Source organism: Triticum aestivum, chromosome 7B, assembly GCF_018294505.1.
Source record: "Triticum aestivum cultivar Chinese Spring chromosome 7B, IWGSC CS RefSeq v2.1, whole genome shotgun sequence".
NCBI lineage: Eukaryota > Viridiplantae > Streptophyta > Magnoliopsida > Poales > Poaceae > Triticum > Triticum aestivum.
The window spans coordinates 277,201,563-277,227,047 of record NC_057813.1 but is presented as its reverse complement, the minus strand read 5'-3'; the positions used below and the strand labels follow the sequence as shown (position 1 = coordinate 277,227,047).

Genomic DNA, 25,485 nt, shown 5'->3' with positions numbered 1-25,485 from the left:
TCAAGGCATAGTCCATTGTTCAGTTGTGAAGGAGTGTAACTACTTGGTCTAGGTGGAGCTCAACCTTAATCGGTCTCCACTGAGATGCTGGTATATCAAAACAACGTTTGGAACAAAGGACAAAGTGGGCCCCTGAGATCTGGTAGGGGATTGTTGAAATATGAGATGGGCCTAGAGTCCATATGACAATTTCAGATTTAATCTCTAAGGGCCCATGTAGGTGGCATGACAAGGTGGTGGGAAGTTTAGTCCCACCATGCTAGTGGAAGAAGAGTTGGAGTGGTTTATAAGGGATTCTCTCCCTCATGCTATTGGAGCTTGAGAAGAAAAGAAGCCCTCGCGCACTCCTCCTCCTCTGCTCGCCTCGCCACGCCACGCCTCGTCGAGTTGGAGTGGTTTATAAGGGATTCTCTCCCTCATGCTATTGGAGCTTGAGAAGAAAAGAAGCCCTCGCGCACTCCTCCTCCGCTCGCCTCGCCACGCCACGCCTCGTCACGACGCGCCGCGGGTTGCGGGATTGAGCCGAGCCGAGCTCACTCCTATGCGCTTCTTTTTGCCGGTCAGGAACGAAGAGTCTTTGACAGGTAGGGCCACGATCTGAGACGTCGGATCGTGGGCTACCGACTTGGACGTGGGTTCAGCCCACGTCTCTCCACGCGCGGCCGCACATATATATATGGGGCGCTGCCAACCCTAGCCGCCGCGAAACAGAACGCATCTCCATCTCCGCCTCCACGCCCACGTCCTTCCTCTGCTGCTGCTGCCGCCGGTGACTCCATCCCGTTCACTGCGTACACGGTTGACGGGAGAGCAGGCCTCCGAAACCCCGCCTCTCCGGATCCTGTACGAGAGAGGAGCGATTAGGTTTTTGGGTAGCGACTACGCGACTGCTCGCTTCTGTTCATCTACGTCCGCATCACCTTCGCCATCACCATGTCGACCGACGCCGACCGTGCCGCCGCTGAGAAGGCCGAGGCTGACAAGAAGGCCGCCGAGGATGCCGCGGCTGCTGCCACCGTCACCGCCGCCGCGTGGACGATTGGAGGGTATACATCGCTTATCCCTCTCGTGTTTCTTTCTGTTGTAGCAGTACTAGCGATATGCGTAGATGTTTCTACTATGTGCGTAGTACATGCTCTGTTAGATCGTAATCAGTGTGTTATCAATGCTGTTCATGTCATGCTCATGATTTATTCATGGACTAATTTAATCGAAAAACTGCCTATTTATTCATCAGAGGCAGGGGCATCCTTTCTTGGTCTGCAGCTTTCACCTCTGTTGCTTCAGGTGAGCCCTGATTTCTCATCCTATCATTTCTTTTTTAACCTCCTATAACTCCAGCAATGTCCTTATTTGTTTGATCTATTTGTATTTAAAATATATGATTAGGATTCCACTATTTGATTAATTCGTAGAATTACTGAACTATATATCCATTTCTGTTTTGTGCTCATGCCGTGCTTGTTGAATTGCTTACTTGGAGGTTTATTCGATTTATAGATAGCGGCACAAGTGGAGCAGGAGGCTACAATTGATTTTATACTATGGTACGTGTGCACTTCAATCAGCGCAAATTACTCTTTATATTTTAGTTGCATTTATTGCACGATCTAGAAGAGAAGCTTCGATTTTGGCAATAGACGCTGGAGAAAGTTGTTGCTAGTTTTGGAGATTTATATGTGATAGTTATCATGTCCTATGTGTGAGCACCAGTACAAGTGAGTTAACATGTTTATGATTTTATCACATGGTTTTCTCAAACAGAAAAGTAGCTTCCTGATGAATCAGATGTACTTTTGTGTGGTGCTCCAGCTGATTCGTCGATTGTCAGGCCTGTCGTGGATAATCGGTGCATGGTAGGAAGAACAATGGCAAAACGAGGACGGACTGAAGGCAGCGGATTCCGTGTTGGTCGGAGAGGAAGACATTGTCTTTATCTAAGTGCCTCCTGCAACCATCTCCTTGTAGCCTCAGATAATGACTTCAGGTAGGGCAGACCAGGTGACATAACTGTAACTGTGATAATCATTTTAGTAATCTTATTTGATGACATTTCTGGAGGGATATGTTCCTCAGCTGTTCATATTAATGTTTCTTACTGTCGTCGGCTAAAATTTCACATTCAAACTGAACTTGTTATCACAGAAGTTAGGCCGAGATTTTTTTTGTTGAATAGTAGCTTCTATTTTTTTCCATTTATTTATTGTGTCTGGTACCTATCATATGGTTTCTGGGAAGAAGTATCCTCCATATCCCAGTCACACTTTGACTTTCTTGGTGGTTGTCTCGTCGTTCTCCCTTGCAGATGGAGAGGGCCGTATAAATGGCATGCCAGGGAGCCACCATTACCTATGTTCGGGTTGGTTACCATAATCAAATCCTTTTTTGCCCTTCTAAATTAGTTGGCTCGATTTCGTTGATAATTGAGTATGATTGGCAGTATATACTCCAGTGTCTTCGTTGTTCTGTTTTATAATCCAATTGCCAGGATGTTTGCTATATTTTTAGTATGTACGTAGATCGTAGGGACATTACTGTAGTACAAATGTCTTCTTTACAGGTTATGCAGTCAACACATTTTCTGTCTTTCGCCCTGTTTGTTTGCTGAAGCTCGTGCTCATGTTGTAATTGTGGCATGTAATCAGTCCCTGATCCATGTGTGTGTGTGTGTGTGTGTGTGTGTGTGTGTGTGTGTGTGTGACCGGAAAGGTTGGGCATAACTACATTGTTAGGGAGAAGATGAAGAATATTAACTTCAGGATCAGAGCTGAAGGTCTCTGCATTAGCAAAATTACAATGTGCCTGATCTGTCTGTTTGCAAGTACACTGATGTAATTTCACATATTGCCCCGACTTTTGGGGAATCCTTATCAACTGAATGCATTTTAGCATTGAGAATGGAGCCACTCATGTGTATTGCCACTATAACCGCTATAACCGCGCAACATGCATCCCTTTGATATGAATTTTTTGACAAGAAACTTGTTGGCATTAACTTTGATTTTGCCATATTTATTAGTAACACTTATTCCATCTCAACAAGTTGTTGCCCCTTGGAGAAGAATATTCTACTAGCTTTCGACTGTCTTATTGAACTACCAATAACAAGGGATATCTTTTTTTTACAAGGCGAGGTGGGTCTTTTATTTTGCAAAGAGACCTGGTATGTTAGTAGGAGACCTGGTATAAAATACACCCAATATCAGGAACACCGTCTCTATGTGTATTGAGCAGACCTGAAATTTAATAGTAGTATATACTTCCTCCGTCCGAAAATACTTATCATCAAAATGGATAAAATGAGATGTATCTAGAACTAAAATACGTCTAGATGCATCTCCTTTTATTGATTTTGATGACAAGTATTTCCGGACGAAGGGAGTACTAACATAAGCGGGTCCAGTTTTTCGTAAGATGAACTTCCTAACCCATGGACGTAAACTACGTTTCTAGCTTTGTAAGTCCAAGCTAGCTGTCATTTTGGAAAAGGTGTTTATCTTTGTAATCAGTGCATTCCGTAAGTGCATGGGCATAACCTATCTGCCCTACGTGCATCGACGGCTGGAGGCACATCGTGGAGTCAAGGCAAGCGTGCTGATCCATGACTGTAACTGTGTGAGGTAAATTTACATTGACGCTTTTGCGTTGGCTGTGGTGGGCGCTGGTCTGGTTCGCCACCTCCTCCCCATAAAATTACCTCACGGTACTTCTTGCGGGTCTGCTTTCTTGTCCAATGACGTAAGTTTACTTCGCATGTTTTGGATTAGTGTGGCGTAGGGGTGGACTGGGGTGAGGAATAAGAATTCCTCACCTAGAGTGATTCCTCACCCAGGGTGACGGGTAGCACCCCAGTCCATCTCCCACGGCCACTACTGAAAAGGTAAGGAACAAAAGCATTTGAGGTAGAATTACATGTCAAAAAAAGAATTAGCTTCCATTCCGTAAAAAAAAGGGAGGTAAACTTACGACATGCAGGTCACTTTTTTAGGTCGTGCATGGTTGCAACTAATATTATGGAATGAGCAGTAGAGGCGTTTCTGACTTTTTTACCCATAGGATGTGTGCGTATATTGTACGTATCTTTCGCTAATTACATCTAGTCTCTAGCAAAATTGGATTGTTTTAAAAACTGCAAGACTATTAAGAAGGGAAAACAACTGTGACAAACTGATTCAGTATTACAATCGGAAAAAAAGTAAAATTAGATAAAGTCTTAGAAATTTTATTTCTTTGCTAAAAAAAACAGTCTGAACACTTTACAAAAGATATGCAACTGGAAAATGTCTGTTATGAAACTAACAGCCTCATGAATGAGGCGACATGCCACCTCCTTCCATTGCCACAATTGGCAGGCTCACTTAGTTGACATGAGAAGCTACACGTTTCCTGTCTCCATTGTGAATAGTTGGTGTTTGATGTTTGAAATGACAAAAAAATATCTTTAAGAAGCATCCATAACACCAGTTGATCTGTTGGATATCTGGCGATGGAAAACTTGTTTTGTGGCCTTGCCACATTCACATGAGAGCTATGGACGGTGGTTATCTGCAAAATAACTTGTTAGTACATATCCCACTCACCAGATATTGGAATTCAACATTAAATAATTAGGATGGATAAATTAACAGATCCATGTATTGCAACACAAGACGAAATTACAGCTAGTAAAAGGAAGAATGCTACACAGCTTCACAAAAGGAAGACTAAGAAAAATCAACGATGTGAAGGAAAGTTCTATCTTTTCTATTTCATGGCAGAGTTCGATATTTTCAGAGCAACTTCAATTGAGAATGGACATGACATGCCACCCACCGAAGCCAGCTATGTGCTGCCCAAATAGACAAATACTGCCGAGTAATTGTGAAGCAATGTTTTGGAACTATTGGCTCGATTATAGATATCGGCATACTGCCGGGATGAAAAATGGAAATGATCAATAGCAGACTGGATAGGCTATCGGCGTACTGCTGGGATGAAAAATGAAAATGATCAATAGCGGACTGGATAAGTTATGTATGCAAAAACATGCATATAACCATGTAGATGAATCAATATTAAATGGGGCGAAAAAAGGGCATGTCAATGGCACGATGCCAGTGTTACAAATGTATTAAGTCACAGAGTAGAAATTGACCATACTTGAATGGATAGCTTTGCAAGATAGGAAAATGGGTTGAAGATGAACAAAGTCGATTCCTTGAGAGTACATGAACCTAATGTAAAAATGATATTTCGATCTTCCATATAGAATCCATGGTTACGATTTGTTTTAATAATGTACCAAAATAGATGTAAATCTGCAAGCTTCGACGGAATGTAGAAACTTGGCAGATATGATTTTGTTTTAATGATAAGTGGCGATGTATGTGTTAATTTTTTGTAGCAACTAGCCGCATGATAAGAAATAAAAAGAAAAAATCATTATCTCGTTATACATCAGAAATTATTCCTTGAAGACATGCAGAAGATGAGCCAAGCTTTTTTTAATTTGTGCATGATAAGTTGCATAGATGGTCATCCTACATGCCAACATTGTATTGAAGTCAAGGAGCATCATTAGAACATGAAACTTGAGCGACAAATCAAGCAAACACTTACAACTGGACCTACAAAATCTGTACCTCACAAGCATGTTGAACGTATCCCTGAATTAAATAGACAGTATTCATCTAAATTACATACAAAATTAGAATAGAAAAACTAAGAGAACTAGTAAGCCCATAGCATCGACTTGTTGGCAGGATTTACCTTACAAACGAAATTTGATGTCAGGACATGAATTTCTGAAACAAACAACTGCAAATACTAGGTTTGCTCACCATGAAATCCCGAATGGAAAACAGTAACAAAATCTGAACGAAAAAAAAGCCTAGCTGGACTCAGGATTTAGCTTGCCACCGTACCCTGACATCGGAACCCACTCGTGTACTCCGCCCACCATATAACCACCCGCAGCTGTGCCGAGGCTGGCCGGCGCTTGCTGATGTCACCCGTCGAACCGGCCGCAGGCTCCCAAAGCTTCAAAACCTTTGGGTAAAAGGAAAACAGTCTTAGAAATTGTCCTAGAAAAGAACAATTTAAAGATTCACGTACACCTAAACCATTTACTTATATGAGCACACAACTAGTAAACACTCCTTAATCTAAATCGGGTTATTCATTTTTTGTAGATGGCTTAACAAACTCCAAAATAGAACAGTCACCTTGTCCTGTTCTTATGCAACTAACACAGTTAATGTTTGCTAATAGGAAAATTTGTTTGCTTTATACAAAATCTTTGATTTGTTGGAACTGCCGAAAACACTAGTCGTGAATTCCAATTAGGTAACTGCATAGTCCAGCTAGCTACGCCAACAGCTATGCCTGATTGTACTATCTTTGAATCAAGCTAATTTCCTGGCGTACATGACAATCTCCTGAAGTGACTGATGCAACAAACCTTGATATAACAAACTGAAGAGCAGCCGAACCCCAATCCTAATGCATCAGAACAATAGTGTTCTCGCCAGCGCACCATTGCCTCGTCTCCAAGTCCCTTGCATACATATTGTTCCACTCCTAGATTTCTTGGCAGAATTCCAATTCCTCGTTTGCCTAATAAATTCATAAAACATAAAGTTAGCATCATCAATTCAAATCTTATCTTAAGAATAGCACAGAACAAAAATCCTCGTAAAGTGAATATTCTTTAATTAAGAAATATTGCTCGTACGTATGTGGAAATTTCAATTAACACAAGAATTAGCATTGTCAGCTAGGTACAGGTTGATTCTTTATGTACATCATTACTAACATTCAATTAAGTCATAACAATCATTTATTGCTACAGGATGGAAATTAGTAAATTTAGACAAAAGAAAAACCAAAGAGAGGATTCACATGTACCGTGACAAACAAAAAAAGATCTCAGCTAGATCGAAGCGCCTGATACTCTACTGTTGTTCCTTCGTCTCCGCAGCCTTGAGCTCCCCTCTTCTATGCCATCCACATGGCTCATCTCCTCCGCTATGATCTACACCTCTGATCCCACAGCCAGGAGCCCGTCTCCAGCATTACCTCCATCACCTGAGCTCCTCATTTTTCTATCCTTTCATTTCTTGGTCTTTCTTCCTCTTCCCCTGCACCGCTCCCAAAAAACAATAACCCTAAACCTAGAAATTCAAAATTCATGGAAGAGGATAGGGGAAGTTGAGGAGGATGGGGGGGTCTTACTGGCGATAATACAGCCGCCGGTGGAGAGGGACGCCGGAGAAGGCCATTGTCGCTGCCGAGCTCGCCCGGATCTTACACCACCCACGGCGCCTCTGAATCCCTACCGCATGAGAGAGGAAAGGAAGTACTCCGCTCGCCATAGAGGTAGTCCTCGCCGCCGGGTCGTCCCTCCGGTGACGTCGCTGCCGCTGTCGCTGCCTCCGCAATGACGAGATGGGAGATTGGGAGGGAGAGGGAGAGAGGAACGGACCGGGGGAGTGGGCTCTTTTTTTTAACACCCGGGGGAGGTGGGCGACCGGGTAACTGTTCCATCGATCTAAATTAAATTGACTAACGTTTCGCTCGGTCGATTGATCCGGGTGAAGAATATTATTCCTCACCCAGGGTCACTAATAGACTATATATATATATATATATATATATATATATATATATATATATATATATATATATATATATATATATATATATATATATATATAAACAAGTTGGTATTTATTGCATAAATGCCACCATATTAGGTGTTTTTGAGCTTATTTTCAGCTTGCACATTTTCGTTGGGTTGTTGAGGCCACCTAGATTCTGGTCAGAGGGGAGCTTACACATTAGAAGCTAATACTTTTTTATCAAAAGATACTCGAGTTTTTACGTAGCATCAAGTGGCTGGGTTGCGATCTTCTTCACCATTTACTTTAGATATCTCTCAATTATAAAATTGAGTAAAGTTCTTTTGGAAGAAGTGAAGCAACCTGACTATGTTGGCGGTCATTTATCTTTGTTGCCAACTATATCTCAATATATTCTTATGTGTTTTAAAGCAGGTGCCTAATATTGCTCCACCGCTAGCATGTGGGATGTATCATAATTAGCACGGACACATATACGTGCATGCACATGCACGAAGAATTAAACAATTTAGGCAATTTTATATTTGACACATAGGTTGTATGTTTGCAAGTTAAAAGATATAGTAAGGACAGTTCCATAATCGTACTCAATTTCCGATTCTGAATTGATAGATGGTGTTCTCTTACTTATATTAGGAAACCCCCTCCTTGGGTAGTGTTGTTGTTTGCATCATCAATATACACCCTGTTGTTACTTAATAGGGAGTAATTATATGTGCTTTTTTCAGGAGACTACCCATTTAGTTATTTCCTCGATTGATCTACCTTACTATTAATCACTTTTTTTATACTTCCATGCAAGAAATTGTAAGTTGTTTAGCATGTAACACAACTTGACCTTGTTTTACATTAACCTACTCACATTGGATATTGAGATTAAGAAAACTTTTCTTATTGCAAATCATATGGAATTCTTCAACCTCAAATATGAGCAAGTACACCTTAAGACACAATGCAATTGCAAACCAGAAGAAAGCAGAGCATGGTCCATGAAATGTTATAGTACTCCCTCCATTCTGCAATGAAAATGACAAGGACTTTCTACACCACCCAAAAAAATAGTAGTACAATTCATAAGACCTTGATATCTACTCATGGAGCTTTGGTGAGTGCCACATACTTAGGGTTCTGGTTTTGTCTATTTATGTGTTTTGATTTGTATTTTTTGTTTGGTGTGCACATAAATGATGTGTTCTTGTATATGTAGACATGTTTTCGTATGCTATAAATCATGGATTGGTTGTACCATGATTGGGGGAACATGGTTTTTCTTCATTGTAATCTGAAATACTTCTGATTTCCAATATTTTGTTTTAGATTTGCTGGTACACACAACCCTGGTATGAACATGGAGAAATAGCCACTTATGGAAATAAGTAGCATGTCCTTCTAGGATCGATAAAATAAACATACATATTTCATGCCTATATATGTATGAGTGAAAATGACTATCATTCTATTAGAATAATGGATGGACGCGACAACACTCGCCATCAATGATTTAGTACTAATCAAGATCAACCAACGCTATCTGTACGTATGCTTGGATGGGAGTCCCAAGTCAGCTGAGTGGTCCAGTTTGCAATATATTATAGCAACTCCAATACGCCGACCCATTTTGTCCATGTTTGGGTCATGGCGAACAGAAAAGTCGGTCCAACGCACCGACCCAAACGGACGCGCGTTCATTTTTTGTTTGTCTGCCGCTGCCCATTTGTCGGTGCCTCTGCTAGCAGCCGGTGCCAACACACCTCCCCCCAACGTCGTCACCTCGCCGCCGCCACCACCACTCGCCGCACGGGCATCGGAGCTTTCCGCCCCTACCTCCCATCCCATTTGGTTGTAAAACTATGCTTTATTTGGTTGTGAAACTATGCTATTTTTTATATGTCTGCTTGTCAAATAATGCAAAATTTGTGCATATTTGTTGAAAAAGGACGCCCGGCCGGCCACGCCGACAAATATGGATCAGCACGTTGGACGTACTGCCGATCCAAATGTTAAACAGGTTGGACACCGAGCGGGCGGTCGAGCGGACGCCGAGTTGCTCTTACTAGTGTGCAGTGTCATCTTGGGTGCAATGACAAGCAATCAGCTTGAAACTTGCTAGTGTACGTGAGCGACTCCGCTTGCAACTACATTTGCACTACCTGGCTTTGTAAACGTACACATTTGCATGCATATAGCCACTTATCGGCTTTGCCGTGGCCGACTGCATGCAGGCCTGGGCCAACTGACCGTGCGTCGGGTGGCCCACCCACTAATCGGCTTAGCCGTGGCCGACTGGGCCTTATTGTCTTCCCCATGGCCGACAGAAGCCAATCGGCTTCGCACAAGCTGAAGCTGTATTATTTTTGAAAAGAATCAAAACGGTGTAATATTTCTCAAATTTACTAAAAAAATGTGTATTATTTTAAAAATAGCCTAGAAGAGGGCACCGGCTATCAAAAGTTGCAAGTTGTTGACCTTATCAATCCGGTCACCAATTTTTGGGATGATAATTTAGTAAGACAAACATTGTGGCCAGTTGATGCTTAAAGGGTGCTAGTGATCCCCCTCTCTCTGCATAATATGACGGATTTCATTGCTTGGAATTACACAAAGAATGGGTGTTTCACGGTTCGGCCAGCTTACTTAGAGGAATGGAACAAACAACATGGGAGGAAATTGAACTACACAATGGTATGGGGAAAACAAATGTTAATCCTATTTGAAGAAAGGTTTGAAAATTATTTTGTCCAACAAAGGTGAAGATTTTTCATATGGCGTATACCTTGCACGGAACACTCCCATATCGTGTTACACTTGCTAATAGACATATGAAAATTTCTTTCATTTGCCCATCATGTTCGAATGGACCAGAAGATACAATACACGTGTTGTTTCTATGTCAGAAGGCGAAAGAAGTTTGGAGAAAGCTGGGATTGCATGAGGCCATCAGTAAAGCTTGTGTTATCGATCGTGCGGGAGAGGCAGTTCTTGAGTTTTTACTTCTTATGCCAGAGAAAGAGCTATCTACAGTAGGCACCCAGAATGCACATCAATTGATTGCTATAACAGCCTGGTATTTATTGTGGAATAAACAGTCGCTAGTTCATCAGGGAAAAGTCCCGATATGCTTACCAAACCTTGATGGGAGACTGTGCTATAGTGGCAAATTATGTTAAGCTCACTCCTCAAGGGCAACAATCAGAACAGGGGGATGGGTAAGACCTCCCAAGGGTTTTGTGAAATTGAATGTCGATGCTTCTTTTGATCAGGACATGCTTAGAGGTACAGCTGGGGCTGACATTAGAGATGACAAAGAAAAGTTCATTACTGGCGGGAACTGGGGGATGAATTGGTGTGCAGATGTCTTTAACAATAGAAGCGTTGACTCTAAGATGTAATCTCTTGTTGTTAGCACCGACAATATGGAAGTAGTTGACATAATGAAGAACGGAGGACATTCAGCGGGAGTGTCGACATGATTGTTATTTTATGGCGGGAACTGGGGGATGAATTGGTGTGCAGATGTCTTTAACAATAGAAGCGTTGACTCTAAGATGTAATTTCTTGTTGTTAGCACCGACGATATGGAAGTAGTTGACATAATGAAGAACGGAGGACATTCAGCGGGAGTGTCGACAACAGTTTTTGATGATTGTTATTTTATGGCGTGCGATTTTTCACGTATTAGTTTTGATTGTAATAGGGAAGCAAATAAAATTGCTAGATTAGCTAAATTTTCTGTGACTAGATTGTTTTGAGGAACCTATGAATGATATTGCAACTTTTCTTATTAACAATGTAACTGTTATTTCCAAGGCGATGTTTTGTTTCAAAAAAAGGCTCAAAGAGTATTTCGTGGTGCAGATTTCAGGTGGCTAAATTTGCTGGCTAGCCGCCTACCACGGAGACCAGATTCATCCATCTGCCCGACTGAAGTCAGCAGATCAATTTAGCCAGTGTCATCACTCATCAGGTGTGCGCACTGTAATCTGAGAAACTGCTACAAAGACGATATCAAAGAACAAGAACTAAACTGCTTTGCATTTCTGGAAAACCGCTCTACGAATTGCCCATTTTCATATTTCCACTGCAACGAGGTAATGACAGAAGCTACATTATTCAACCCAACCCTCCACATCAATAAAATGTTTGGGCGGTCTTTTCTCTAGCCGATCTTCTCAACAAGACACTGCCCCTGGCTTCTCCAGGGTCATGCTCACTACCACCAAACTGCCTATGTTGTTCTGTTAACAAGTGGTGCTTACTTTGGTCAGTGTACGACAAGGGTGAGCTTTCACCACCCTCAAGCCAACCCCCTCTACTAACCTCAAACCTTTGCTCCACAGACCTCTCTTCATCCACCTCCTGGCCTGATGAGCTGGTGCCCAAGGCAGATCTCGACCGAGAATAGCTCATATAGCCGATTTCCTCATGTGCCCCTCTAGGGCCTCCCAGATACATTTGATCTGAGCTCCCAAAAAAGTACTGTTCATAGTCATCAGTGCTGGTTGAGTTCCTTGTGCTTTCGCTGCTATCTGTGCTCACTGTGCTGTGTGACCCAGCATCAGAGTTGCTGAACAACGATGAGCTCTCACTTGGGCTTGGTGATTCTGCCGCTGGATATGGTGCGTCCCCAAATTCATCAAATCTGCGGGTGAGGTTATCTGTAATGTGATCACTATGCAACTCACCACCTTGGTGTCTGTTCAAGGAACCCCGTTGCAATGGTGTCTGCTCCAAGTTTGGCTTATGCTTGGCCTTCTTCGCATATGATGGGTCGTTAACCATCATAGCATGTCGTACAGAGTTTGGCGCCCTTGGTGAACACCTGATATGGTTAATGGAGGATTCAGAATGTACTGGTAAGAAATCTGATGGGAAGGCGCATGAAATTCCTGGTATCTCTAAAAAAAGAAGAGGAATGGTGGTGTTCACCTTGCGTAGAGCAGCATATATGCACACTTCGACATTACATTTTCCAGAGATACAGGTTTGACCTGCGCACAGCAAAGACCAGCTATTCAGAATACAGGATCGCTATCTGATTACTCCGAAGCAACACCGATACCGGCGCAGTCACTGTTGAAGCCAAATAATTTGTTTTCACTATTGCATTACAAGAATATACACTACGATCACTAGGATAAGAGGTGTAATCTGATTGCTATTCCCATAAGGCAAAAAAAAGTACCAAATGGAACCTGGGTCTAGGCGCAGCCTAATTGAAAAAAAAGTTTAAAAATATAAAAAAGGTCAAACAATTCCAGTTCTTTTTTGTAATGGATATGGTATAATGTTATATTCACGTGTAAAGTTTCGCAAAGAGATGACTTCCGTGGTCTTCTGTGCGGAAAAAGGATAAACTTGGTTCTATATAAAAGTTACTATTCAAGTTTTTTGAAATTGCAATTTTGTGTTTTTTCTCCCATAAGTACCGAAGCCATTTCTTCGCGAAACTTCATACATGAGTAGAACACTCGACCAAGTTAGCCACAAAAAAGTTTCAGAATTGTTTGATTTTTTTATAATTTTTAAAATTAAAATGTTATATAAGGTGCGCCTAGAACTATGTCCCAAAAATCCGCACCGGCAGTCTCGTTTATTCAAAACAAACAGATACTAAATATGGAAATATGTTTACCAAAAAAATGATTTCAAAAATTGTTAACGTCCAGACAGGCATAACCCCGTCTTGATATGTCCAGAAAGAGCAAGTATACCTGACTGTCATCTATCTTGTACCACTTCCCATGTGTGTCCTTGACATAACATACGTAATGACCAGAAAAGGCAGCATTCATGACATCATGATGGACAACCATTCCATATAGGCTGTAAACAGGAGAATTGTCATCAGTTGAGTTCATGTAGCAAGATAAGTTCAGGGTCTCTGGGAATCTGATGGCTTTGCTGATCTTCCCAAACTTGCCAGACTGTACAAATAAGAAGGGGGGGGGGGACAAAATTAGAGGAACTCAATTTGCAAGACCTGATCAAAACTAAAACAATTGAACTCCAGAAAAAGGCCAAATACAACGATTCAAATGTCAACACAAAAGAGAGCTATGCAAGTGTGTTTGGCGTCTAGCCCTCAATAAGATGGTATTTTATATGGTACCTGGTATCTTTTCAATGCAATAGTCAGGACATTGGGGGCTTCCGATATTGTCAACTTCTTCTTAGCACGCTCATAGGAATTGCATCTGACATACAGGTTCAAGTTAAGAGTAATAGCATTAGGAGAAAAGAAAGCAAGACTAAAGAGAAGCAACAATTTCAATCCTTGCATAATTCATTATATAGTATAATGAATTGAATAAAATAAGCTACAACATCTGACTTCTAGAAACATTGAAGTGAACAATGTTTCCAATCAGAGTTATACAACCTACCTTATTATTTCAGCCGGCCCTAAAGGAAGTTGGTATATTGTCAACACTAAGGTATAAGAAGGTAACATGCTAATTTCTTAAGTATTGATCCTCCAATTGCAATATTGTATAATTCTCAAATCAGCAACTAGCAGTAGAAGGCAACAGCAAGAAGGAAAAAGATTCTCTCGAAAATTTACAATATTTCATACTGTCATATTTACATGCTTCGTTTGAAGCTTTAAACATATCAACATATCTGGTTCATAACTCACAATCCAATCCATTGAGCAATTACCCACTCAAACTTTGAGTAAAACAACAGCCTGATACAATTCAGAGCACTCAAGCAGTCTACATTGAAAACCATCCAAATGTCATGGCCCCACACACCATCTTAGGTAGTCATAATAGAAGAAAACAACATAGCAAAAGGCATAAAATCACACGACCAACATTTTCCACAGGAGAAATCCATACCATGTTTATAGTACAAATAAAAACTGGTATTGTCATGCCATTTTGTTATCTTGCAATGTACAGCTTTTTTTTCCTACTCTTGGCTAGCACTCTCAAACTTTAAAATATACCTACCATTTATTTTATTTCCCTTTCAATTATGTTTCTGTTGTTCAAGTCTGCTGTGCGGTAATGATTCTATTTCTCCATAAAATTCCTGATTAGATGATGTGGCAAAGTATTTCGACCCTCAATTCAACTCCCGGCTTGGTATAGTTTCAGTGATAGCTCAAGGACTCTGATCGGTGGATAAAAGGTCACAGGATGAACAGTACAGAAGGCTAAAGATCCGAAGTGGCATTACCTGCTGCACTGGTATCTATTATCTCCATCCAAGACTTCTGTAGATGTAAACCGCTGAAGTGCTTCCTCGAGTGAACTGATGTCACCATCTATTTCAACAGTAAGATCTAACATACGCTCGTATTGCTCAGAACTAATATGACACCTTGTGCATTTTATCTATGAAAGAAACAGAGTAAAATAATCAATAAGACACAGGGTGTTCTCAGGTAACTGAATATACAAAAATAATAAAATCTAAGCTGAACCTTAGATCTCAGATAGCCCCCAAATATTAGTTGTACAAGTGTGGTTTCTTCTGCTAAACAATGAGCGCCACCTTTTCTGGCTTCCTTGATGCATACAGATTGCATAGCATCAATTGAGTGCCTGTAAACATGTCAGTTAATGTGGTGCCATTAAGAAAAACTCTTGGAGAAAGGAGTTGCCAAAAGTAATTAACTACTCCCTCCGTCCCATAATGTAAGACGTTTTTTTACTCTAGTGTAGTGTCAAAAAACGTCTTACATTATGGGACGGAGGGAGTATTTTACTTTCGACAAGGTCATTCCCCAAAACTAAACATACTGAAAAAGCCATTGTTAGGTAACTGTCCTATCAGGTTTTCTACTTGACACAAAGAATATTTCATTGATAAGAATGTCAACCAGCACCTGGTTTGAACAATGAATTCCAAACAACTATACAAAGTGTTGACTTCAACTAACCTTCGGTTTAACAGGAAAAGATAAATTAATTGAAAATTTTAGTAGCGCAGTTGAACAAAGATTGCCAAACTAATCTAGTATGCCACACTGTTGCCTCACAAACTGAGCCCTAAAAGGACGTCGACATAATCTATAGTTGAACCGGTTTGGGCCTGGCCCATCACCACTTAGACACAGAAACGAGCTGCTGGTACACCTCTCCTCATTCAACATGGTATCAGACGCCAGCAACGCCTAGGCCTGACAGCCCTAGGCAGCGGCGGGGTTCATCTCAGCGGTAGAGACTCGTCTCGCGGCTGTGCGGCGACTGGCGGGGATCTCCGCAAGCAGCTGCATGCGAGCGCGGAAGATGCGGAGGTGGCGCGCGAGCTGCGTGGCGGGGCTGCGCGGGAGACGTGGCGATGGCACGGCTTGGTCAGAGAAAGACAGAGGTCGTACTGCTATGTACTGCTGCTACTGGAGACTTGTGCGCTGATTGGGGAGGGAGGAGGCTGGAACTGCTGAGGGCTGAATTGCTGCTGCTTCTGCTGGAAGTGATAGCTGCTGCACACAGCTACTCGCCAGGGGGAGAGAAGGGGGACGTTGTTACTGTGTGCAGCTAGTCGGGAAGATGAGTAATCCGAAAGGCCTTGCTGAGGCTATCGAGAAGCTCACACTGTTCCTCACTTCCAAGGAGGGGGGCTTGAATTTTAGGGCCATCGTTCCTCGACAGGAAGTGGTTCGGAAGATCGAGCTGTTGCCCACTGACATCAAGCTAGAGAGGGTTACTAATTATCTGAACTGGTCTCGAAGGGCAATGTTGGCTGTGGAGCAAGGAGTTGGATGGAAACTTGTTGGGTACTATTGAAGAACCAAGCGGCGAGGCTAGTCCGGAGGGAAAGAAGTGAAAGGTCGTCAACTCTCTGCTTATTGGGTGGCTGTTGAACTCGGTAGTACCCCCTATTGGACACTCCATGGATGGGCTATCAACAGGCTGCTGAGATATGGAAGATTTTGTCCACCCAGTACTGCTGAGATATGGAAGATTTTGCCCACCCAGTACTCCGACAAGGGCAATGTCATCCTCATATCTCAAACTGATGGGAAGATTCGTCGTCTACGTCAATGTGACATGGCAGTGATGGCATATGTGGCAGAGATACAGGCATTGTAGGCAGACCAGGATAATTGTGATCCTCTGGAACTATGCAGCCAAGCATCGAGTCAGGGCACAAGTGAATGGCATGCAGGCATGTGCTGCAACTTTTGGAGGGGCTCAAAGGTTGCTTTGATGGCAGGAAGGCCTACCTGTTGCATCAAACTTCCCTGCCTATTATTGATGGGGCTATTGCAGCAATGGCCCAAGAGGAGGTGCGGCTATCTCTTGAGTTGTGCTGGCCTCGACGTTTACCGTCACTGAGCGCAGGGAGTGGAAAGAGAGCAGGGACTGTTTTACCTGTGGGGAGAAAGGCCACCTGAAGTTCAACCGTCCAAATCGTGGCAGAGGCAGGGGAAATAGCAGATGGGGAAGTGGGAGGACTGCGAGAGGCAGAAGTGGGTATTCAGGATACTCAGGTGGTCAGAGGGCACACATGGCAGTTCAAGGGGACAATGGGACGTCAAAGGGCAGAGAAGTAGATGATGCTGCCTATGGAGACTTTGCTCACTGAGCCTCTACTGATTAAGGTAATCCTGAAAATGAATCTCTTGCTACTGATGAGAATGATCCAGATGATAGAAGATCAACTTCAGGCTATTGTGTGTTTGTGGGAAGAAATTTGGTGTCATGGAGAAGCAAGAAACAAACAGTTGTGTCAGCGCTGGGCAGCTAATTGCATATTGCTTGATAAAGGGACTGGGAACAAAGGACTGTAACTTGCATGTGACAACACAGAGTTGATAGATATCTACCACCCATCTTGAGGAGTGAGTGTTGAACCGGTATGGGCCTGGCCCATCACCACTTAGGCCCATAAGGCGCAGCTTGTGTAAGTGAATAGAAGATGAGGGTTGGTCAATGTCTGGAGTAGAGCATCGCCACAACCTACGACACGCAGAGACGAGATGCTGGTACACCTCTCCTCATTCAACTTCTGTGATTGCAAAATAGCTCATCCACCATTAGTAAAGTGTCACGCAGAGCATGTCAGTAAATTTACCATCCACTAACACGTCATAATTGGTCATTTGAAGTATAACATTGGCAGATTCAACTTAAGAACCAAATTATTGTGGAAACCTTATATTGAAAAACTTGACACATAAATATTCATAGCTTCTCTGTAAACTCCAGCTTAAGTTTCTGAAAGTGTCAACTGTAAATAATCAACATAGATGAAAAAAATGTAATGATCGCTTTCTTACCGAAGGAATTCGTGAGCATCTTCTTGTTTACCAGGACCAAAGCTACTTCCAATCTCGTGCAAATGGGACAGTATCCCAGTTGGTGATAAAGCAGTCTTGCCCTGCTTGCCCTCCACAATAAGTCTTTCAAATTCACACATGAAACACCATGCCTTTTTGGAACCTAGAAAACACAAGATACTATGCAGTTACTCAAACAAGTGCAATATGGAGAAAAAGAATGGCATAAGAAACTTAGTAGGCACTTACAATTTTTCGAATGAAGCCCTCCCAGAAGATACGTTGTAAGTGGTCGAGTAAACATCAAGCACTGAAGAACAACATTTGCATAGCAGCTGCAAGAGAAAAATAAGAAGAAAAACATGTTAAGACAGGGGGGGGGGGGGGGGGGGACATAACAACTTACGCAAAATATCTCACTAATGCGACAACATCTTGTTTAACATAAGACCTCCTTTGGTTTACAGGAATTTTGTAGGAATTATAAAGGATAGGAATTTTGTAGGAAATACTCCCTCCGTTCGGTTTGTAGGAATGGATTCCTATTCCTATGTAGGATAGGAACCAATCCTTCGCATTTCAAAGGAAAAGAAACATTAGCCTAGACTCAATTGAAAGATTCCTATCCTATGCATCAAATGACATCTCTTTCCCTATAGGAATTGAGATATATGTCATCTCACTTCCTATGATTTTCCTATTCCTATGATATTCCTATCCTGTGAAAAAAAGGAGGCCTAAAGTTCCATGTACTGGTAGGTAAGTCTATCAACAGCATGACAAAAAAGTAGTAGATCAACACTATCATTCCATTAAATACTATCAGAGCATGCTGGAGCATATTTGTCTGATCACTTCATATATTGTTGTGGGTGGGAAATAAGTCCATCTTTAGCAACGGATTATTAAATTAACGATTGGCCCTAGGGAAACAAACCAGATAAGATCTACTCATGTCAACCAGACTCCAACAGAAGTAAAAACTAAGTTGCAAACAGATTAAAAGCTAGAGATGCCTACACAAAAAAATTATGCAACAAACTTCACAGAAATACAAAGCATGCAGTTAATCTCCCAACTGTTACATTCCAGAAACAGTAATTCAATGTTTACCTGTTGCCAAGGTTATGAAGACCAAAAGGGCGCAATTCAACCTTGTCGTAGAGCTTGATGAAAACATCATATGGGAAAAGTGTCTGAAAAGCAGATTTTAGTAGCAAATAAAAGAAAATAAATTACTAACTACAGAGCCATTCAGTTATATTTACCAACTCTGAAGGATAATGCCTCACAACTTTTGGTGTTGTTTGTTGCCTGACAATTTTCTTCAAAGATGTCGCAAGGTTATTTGCTGCTGAACCTCCTCTATCTGTTGGATTATCAGCCCTTTTTGATGGATTAGGTGCTACAGACCGGCCATCATGGATAGAAGAAACCCTATCAACAGCTAATACTGGCGTTACTAATTTCAAGCCTTCAGACTTTTTTTCACCAGTAGCTTTTATTTTGCACGGTTCAACTTCCACGCGAAGAAAAGTCCTAGAACTTTTGGGTGCTGGTACGGCAGTTGCAGCCATTTGGGAATAGCTCCTATCTGCAGGTTTTCTAATATGATTAATCCGAGAGCAATCCTTACTAACATCAGCATCCTCAGCGTTACCATGGTCCTTGCAATGAACATATATATCTTCATGGATGGAACTGGTAAGGCCACTCATCTTTGGTGCAGAAGCTTGAGATTTATGAACCAATATATCATCTAGGTCCTTCACGTAAGAACTATTTCCAACAAAATTGGTAGATTTGGTATTTGATTCTGCCCTTTTACTGTCAAAGGATGCTACTTGAGGGGTAACTTGACCAAGTTTGACCACATTGTCAGAATTGCCCTTTTCAGGGATCTCTGTGGTAGCAGATACCTCTTCAAAAGGCGTATCTTTCCTTTTATCATTTGAGCTCTTCACAACATGGTTTGTGCCAGAAGTTTCAGACTCAGCCACAACCGGTACACTAATTTCAGCCACTGGTTGTACACCAGCCACTACATTCTCTTCAGAAGCTCTTCGGTGTTCAACATTTCCTTCCTTTGCAACCAAAATTGCAGCTCCATCATCTGGCTTAGCATTAGCACTTGGTGGATGGCATTCATCTTTGTGACCTTTTCTCCAGTGGGATATCTGGCATTTGAATGAGCTGCAAAGGGGAAGGTGTCACAAGGTTGAACAAGTAACACAGTTCAATTTTTGTACACCACGCACAATATTGAACCGCAGTTTAGGATTTTCGACACATAGCATGTTTACTATTCATGTACAATATGCAACATTACTTGGTTTTACTGAGATAGGCATCACATTTCATTCAGCAGACCAAGTCATGTGCATGTATATCCATTTAGGATTCTTATTCAAATGTTCCACTGGTAATGAATCAAAGGAAATCAGTCAAGTGTCAATTTGTCCATATCAACATACTGTTAAGTTCACAAAAAAAGACATGTGCATAAAAAATGCTCAGAACAGGATGAAAAATACTAAGAATACCATCGGAAAAGTAACCAGCCATGCCTAAATTCAGCCAATAGCAACTGCAGTTGGACAACCGAAGTTCTCAGGTTTAGGAAAGCAAATTAAAAGTGCACAGTGGTGTACCAGTCATCCTTCTATTCCCAACAAAAATGGATTAGTAAAACGTCTATCATAGGGGCTAAAACGGCCAACAGAGCTAATATGGTCAACAGAGGCACTTTCTAGATAATTCTTTGACAGCCATACAGCTGCTCACAAAACATTGAGTGCAAAGCATATTGTAGCATCACTTGTCGGCTGGTGCATTTACTCACCACCAAACACCGTATGTATAGGCACTCGCGACTCTTATACATCTAATCCTTGAATGTAGAGTAAACCGCATTCAATTTTAGGACACAAGGGTATTTTTTATGACAATACAAATTACATAGCCAGATGGTAAACCCCCCCCCCCCCCCCCCGCGCGCGCGTCCGGGTTTAAAAGGCCGGCTGGCCAGCATGCTCCGTCCAGATTTGTTAGACCAGGCGTTTAATTGTGCTGCGCATGCAAGCAAGGGAGAGAACTAGGCTGCTGCATGCACGCTATTCATTGGTTCATACAAGGAGGTTAGAGAACGCATGCAGGCAGGTGAGAGAAATAGGCTGCGGCAGCTGTGCATGCATGCTATTTCATTGGGCGCAGGCTGGCAGAGAGAGAACGCACGGAGGCTTTGGAGAGGATGTCGAAGCATTACTCAATTATAAGACGAGTTAGTGCCTTGGTACTGAAGATCCAGCCCTATAAACCCAAACGGAGGGAGTATAATTAAGAAATAAGGTTATGTAATGTCAGTATGCACATAACATATGGAACCTTTGTTAGGACTAATCTTGTCATATATATACCAAAGATATGCATGCATTAGAAGGAAGAAGCCAAATTGGGTTGGATGTTGAGGGACACCATGAAACCTTAGCCAAGAAGAATATGATGGCATGGCATATGTCATCACTCAATAGTTATCCTAACTATATATAAGTTGTCATCTACTTGGGTATGAGTTGTGCAGTAGATGAACTAGCTATGAGCTGTACCGCCGCAATGTTGGTTACTGTAGCAGGACGGTCACTGTATCACTGTCCCTACAGCCTCTATATAAGGAGAGGCACCCCATATGTAATAGGTAAGCTTGTGGCAATTGAGATATCTAATAAACCTTCCCGCTAGTAGTAGCTCTTTGTGTGTGTGAAGCACATCTCTTTAGAGAGAGTCCAAGGTGAGAGCTAGAGAAGCTAGTGATTCTAACAATTGGTATCATGGCTAGAGCTAGCAGTTCTAACAAAATTTTGTTTAGCTGCATGCACCTCAGGTCTTCATTATTTGTTTCAATCGAGACAGGTAACAGGTTGCATGGAAGAAATAAAGACATTATTTGCTTGTTTGTATGAAATGAATGTGGTGGTAATGCAATAAGGTGTGCTGACATTATAACTACAAGTATAGTGATTGTCAATTTCCTGTTTTTCCACTCTCAAGTTGCAACCCAATAGAAAATTCTGTATATGACATATCAGCACATAATGGTTAAACGTGTTTTTTAGGCTAGTTTCTGTCAATAGCACAGAAACAATAAATAAAACGAGTAGTCTTTGCAACAATGGCTTGTTTCTTCCAGTGATATCAATTGCACATGAATGATAAATAATGAATCTTCTTCTCAAAAACACTAAGAACTCAACATGAATATGAACAAATAGCATTATCATCGGCTGATTGATCTAACCCACATGCCGAGGTAAGCAAAAGAGATTAACACGGGGAGAAAGGTGTTGGCCTTGTTGAAATCTACATACCCAGGATTGGCATCCTTTCTGTACGAGCAGAGAAAGGACAGGCGCTCATGCAAAGAACCAATCAATCGAGCCTCATGCACTGAGTCAAATGTGCATCTTATTTTGCTCCACATTATCTAAGAATACGTCCACCGGTGCTTCACCCTTGGGGACATTCTGGCTATGTCATAGGACAAATCTCCCAACATATCAATCAAAGAAAGGTCCATGACAACAGGACATTGTGACATTCAAAAAATAAGTGTTCATCTAGAAGCATGTGAATCTCTAGGATGGTTAATAGCCTAAGACAGGTTCTGTGGCCTATGTTGGTTAACAAAAAGGGCAGCATACTAATATTAATTGTCTGGAACCAACTGGAAGGTATCTTTAAGTCAGGGATAAAAAACAAATGTTCAAGTTTACAAGGAGAGGCGCCAGCAATGATGACAGCATAACTGAGCCATTAGGATCCTATACTGGCCTTCCTTCCAGATGAACTTTATCAACCCAGAGTTCCTAGAGACATGCTAAATGGGTGATCACAAATCGCCCTAGCTCACCTGGCAATCAGTTATCTTGTCCACACACAAATTCGACAAAATCCAAATCTTGTCGATCTACTAGCCTATAAAATTGTTACTGACACCCAAATTTCTAGAAAATACAGCGCATTTCCACTCTGGATTTAACAAATTGTAGACTATCTTCCCTCGATTCCAAATCACCCGCTGAGACTACACAAATTGTAAAGGGGATTAGGAACAGGGTTTGAGCCAACTCACCAGTACTTGACGGCCTTGCACTGTTTGCACCTAAACGTGGTCGACCTGAAGCACACCGCGCAGACCCCAGCTGCGGCCGGTGGCGGCGCTGGCGCCTCCACGACCTCCTCCTCTTCCTCCTGCGGTGAAACCACCTCCTGCGGTGCCCACATCGGCGCCTCCGGCACATCCGCCGCGTGCAGCACGCCAGGGAACAGCTCGGAGCAGTAGGCGAGCACCGACTCCCGCTCCGCCAGCTCGGATTCCTCCGCCGCGAGGCGCGCTAGGCGCCGCACCTCCTCCCTTCGCTCCGCGGCGCGCCGCAGGCTCTGCCGCAGCAGTAGCGCCACCACTAGCACCACGATAAACAGCACCACCGTCACCGCGGTGGCCGCCGTCGACGACCCTGCCGCCTCCGCCATTGCCATCGCTCCCTCTCAGCCCACCCCTCTCCCTGCCCAGCCCCCTCAGGCGCATAGATCTCGAACCCGCCCCCCACCACCACTCCAAACGATGGATCCGCGGCCCGATTGTGCACTTGCCCGAGCAAATCGGTCGGAAATTAGGGCTCGGAGATTTCCAATCCAAAAGAAAAATCCCCTTTCGTCCGGTCAGGGTTTTGTTTTGTTTTGGTCTTTGGAAGTGACGGAGAGACGGCAGCAACCAGGGGGAGGGAGGAAGAGAAGGAGAAGGTAGCGGCATCCGTTTCCACCTTGGCACTCGAAGAATAATACCACGCCTTCGGGAAGGGGGCAGGTGAAAAAAGTGGGCCACGGGGCAAGTTTAACGGCGGGGTACCTGGAAGACAAGAAAGGAATGGGTTCCCCACAAGGTACCGTGTGCTCCCTGTGTTCGCGTGCGCGTATCCGCAGTCAGATGGGCCCGCAGCATCTGCAACCCGGCACGGTTAATAATACGGCCAACTGCTAATATATTGCCATTTATTTTAAATCTATAAGGCTGCTAACCAACTTGTTTTCAGGGGGCTTCGTGGATTGGTGCTTCGTTGGCCGTCGGATCTGACTTCTAGTGTGTCTGAGCTGTTAGATCTTCACATCGATCAAAACTGATTTTCACCTCACGGTTATTATCATTGTTCAATGAAGAGTGGGCTCGCGAGGCGGCTGGTTGGCTGGGTTGCCCGTTTTCGCGTGCCGAATGATTATCCCAATCCGCTCCGCGCGCTCGCACCAATTCAACCCTCTCTTCCAGTCGACCTATTCCACACTAGTCGTCGCGCAACCCTAGCCCCTTTCCCTTCGATGTCCACTTTCCCTCCGTCATCCTCGCTCCTTACTCGTCGCCATGGCCTCCACCCTAGGTGTTGAGGAACATAGTAATTTCAAAAAAAATCCTACGCACACGCAAGATGATGGTGATGCATAGCAACGAGAGGGGAGAGTGTGTCCACGTACCCTTATAGACCGTAAGCGGAAGCGTTAGCACACCGCGGTTGATGTAGTCGTACGTCTTCACGATCCGACCGATCAAGTACCGAACGCACGACACCTCCGAGTTCAGCACACTTCAGCTCGATGACGTCCCTCGAACTCCGATCCAGCCGAGCTTCGAGGGAGAGTTTCGTCAGCACGACGACGTGGTGACGATGATGATGTTCTACCGATGAGTGCTTCGCCTAAGCACCGCTACGATATTATCGAGGTGGAATATGGTGGAGGGGGGCACCGCACACGACTAATAGATCTCAAAGATCAATTGTTATGTCTAGAGGTGCCCCCCTGCCCCCGTATATAAAGGACCAGGGGGGCCGGCCAAGGGAGGGCGTGCCAGGGAGGAGTCCTACTCCCACCGGGAGTAGGACTCCCTCCTTTCCTTGTCTAAGTAGGAGAGGGGAAGGAAGGGGAGAGAGGAGGAAGGAAAGGGGGCGCCGCCCCCCCTCCTTGTCCTATTCGAACTAAAGGGGGAGGGGGCGCGCGGCTTGCCCTGGTCGCCCCTCCTCTGCTCCACTTTGGGCCCATGAGGCCCATTATCCCCCCGGGGGGTTACGGTAACCCCCCGGTACTCCGGTATACATCCGATAACCCCCGGAACCATTTCGGTGTCCGAATATAGTCGTCCAATATATTAATTTTCATGTCTCGACCATTTTGAGACTCCTCGTCATGTTCGTGACCACATTCGGGACTCCGAACTATCTTCGGTACATCAAAACACATAAACTCATAATATAACTGTCATCTAACTTTAAGCGTGCGGACCCTACGGGTTCGAGAACTATGTAGACATGACCGAGACATGTCTCCGGTCAATAACCAATAGCGGAATATGGATGCTCATATTGGCTCCTACATATTCTACGAAGATCTTTATCGGTCAAACCGCATAACAACATACGTTGTTCCCTTTGTCATCGGTATGTTACTTGCCCGAGATTCGATCGTCGGTATCTTAATACCTAGTTCAATCTCGTTACCGGCCAGTCTCTTTACTCGTTACGTAATGCATCATTCCGTAACTAACGCATTAGCTACATTGCTTGCAAGGCTTATAGTGATGTGCATTAC

General features: G+C 43.1%; 2 protein-coding genes and 1 long non-coding RNA gene across 5 annotated transcripts; 1 reads left to right on the top strand and 2 right to left on the bottom strand.

Moving 5' to 3' along the window:
- The first annotated feature begins 953 nt into the window (after window positions 1–953).
- LOC123155585 (uncharacterized) lies at window positions 954–2,714 on the top strand. Its single transcript, XM_044573732.1, has 5 exons — window positions 954–1,046; window positions 1,238–1,287; window positions 1,501–1,547; window positions 1,832–1,987; window positions 2,306–2,714. Exons 1-5 carry the CDS (start codon window positions 998–1,000, stop codon window positions 2,400–2,402), a joined length of 399 nt encoding a protein of 132 aa, XP_044429667.1. The 5' UTR covers window positions 954–997; the 3' UTR covers window positions 2,403–2,714.
- Window positions 2,715–4,206: 1,492 nt separating this feature from the next.
- On the bottom strand, window positions 4,207–7,508 carry LOC123155583 (uncharacterized). Of its 2 annotated transcripts, XR_006477506.1 has the most exons (4): window positions 6,886–7,508; window positions 6,440–6,594; window positions 5,904–6,027; window positions 4,207–4,545 (listed from the first exon to the last, which is right to left on the bottom strand). It is a non-coding gene; the product is annotated as an uncharacterized lncRNA (long non-coding RNA). The 2 variants fall into 2 exon arrangements; XR_006477505.1 differs by having other exon boundaries at window positions 4,207–6,027; window positions 6,886–7,506.
- Window positions 7,509–11,624: 4,116 nt separating this feature from the next.
- On the bottom strand, window positions 11,625–23,674 carry LOC123155582 (ubiquitin carboxyl-terminal hydrolase 17). Of its 2 annotated transcripts, none has more exons than XM_044573730.1 (11): window positions 22,982–23,674; window positions 19,122–20,046; window positions 18,967–19,049; window positions 18,103–18,188; window positions 17,854–18,016; window positions 15,052–15,172; window positions 14,805–14,962; window positions 13,729–13,813; window positions 13,331–13,543; window positions 12,546–12,607; window positions 11,625–12,438 (listed from the first exon to the last, which is right to left on the bottom strand). In XM_044573730.1, the coding sequence occupies exons 1-11, from the start codon at window positions 23,386–23,388 to the stop codon at window positions 11,748–11,750; spliced, it is 2,994 nt and encodes a 997-aa protein (XP_044429665.1). In that variant the 5' UTR covers window positions 23,389–23,674; the 3' UTR covers window positions 11,625–11,747. The 2 variants fall into 2 exon arrangements, with proteins under 2 accessions (XP_044429665.1, XP_044429666.1); XM_044573731.1 differs by lacking the exon at window positions 22,982–23,674 and adding an exon at window positions 22,218–22,899.
- Between the last annotated feature and the right edge of the window lie 1,811 nt (window positions 23,675–25,485).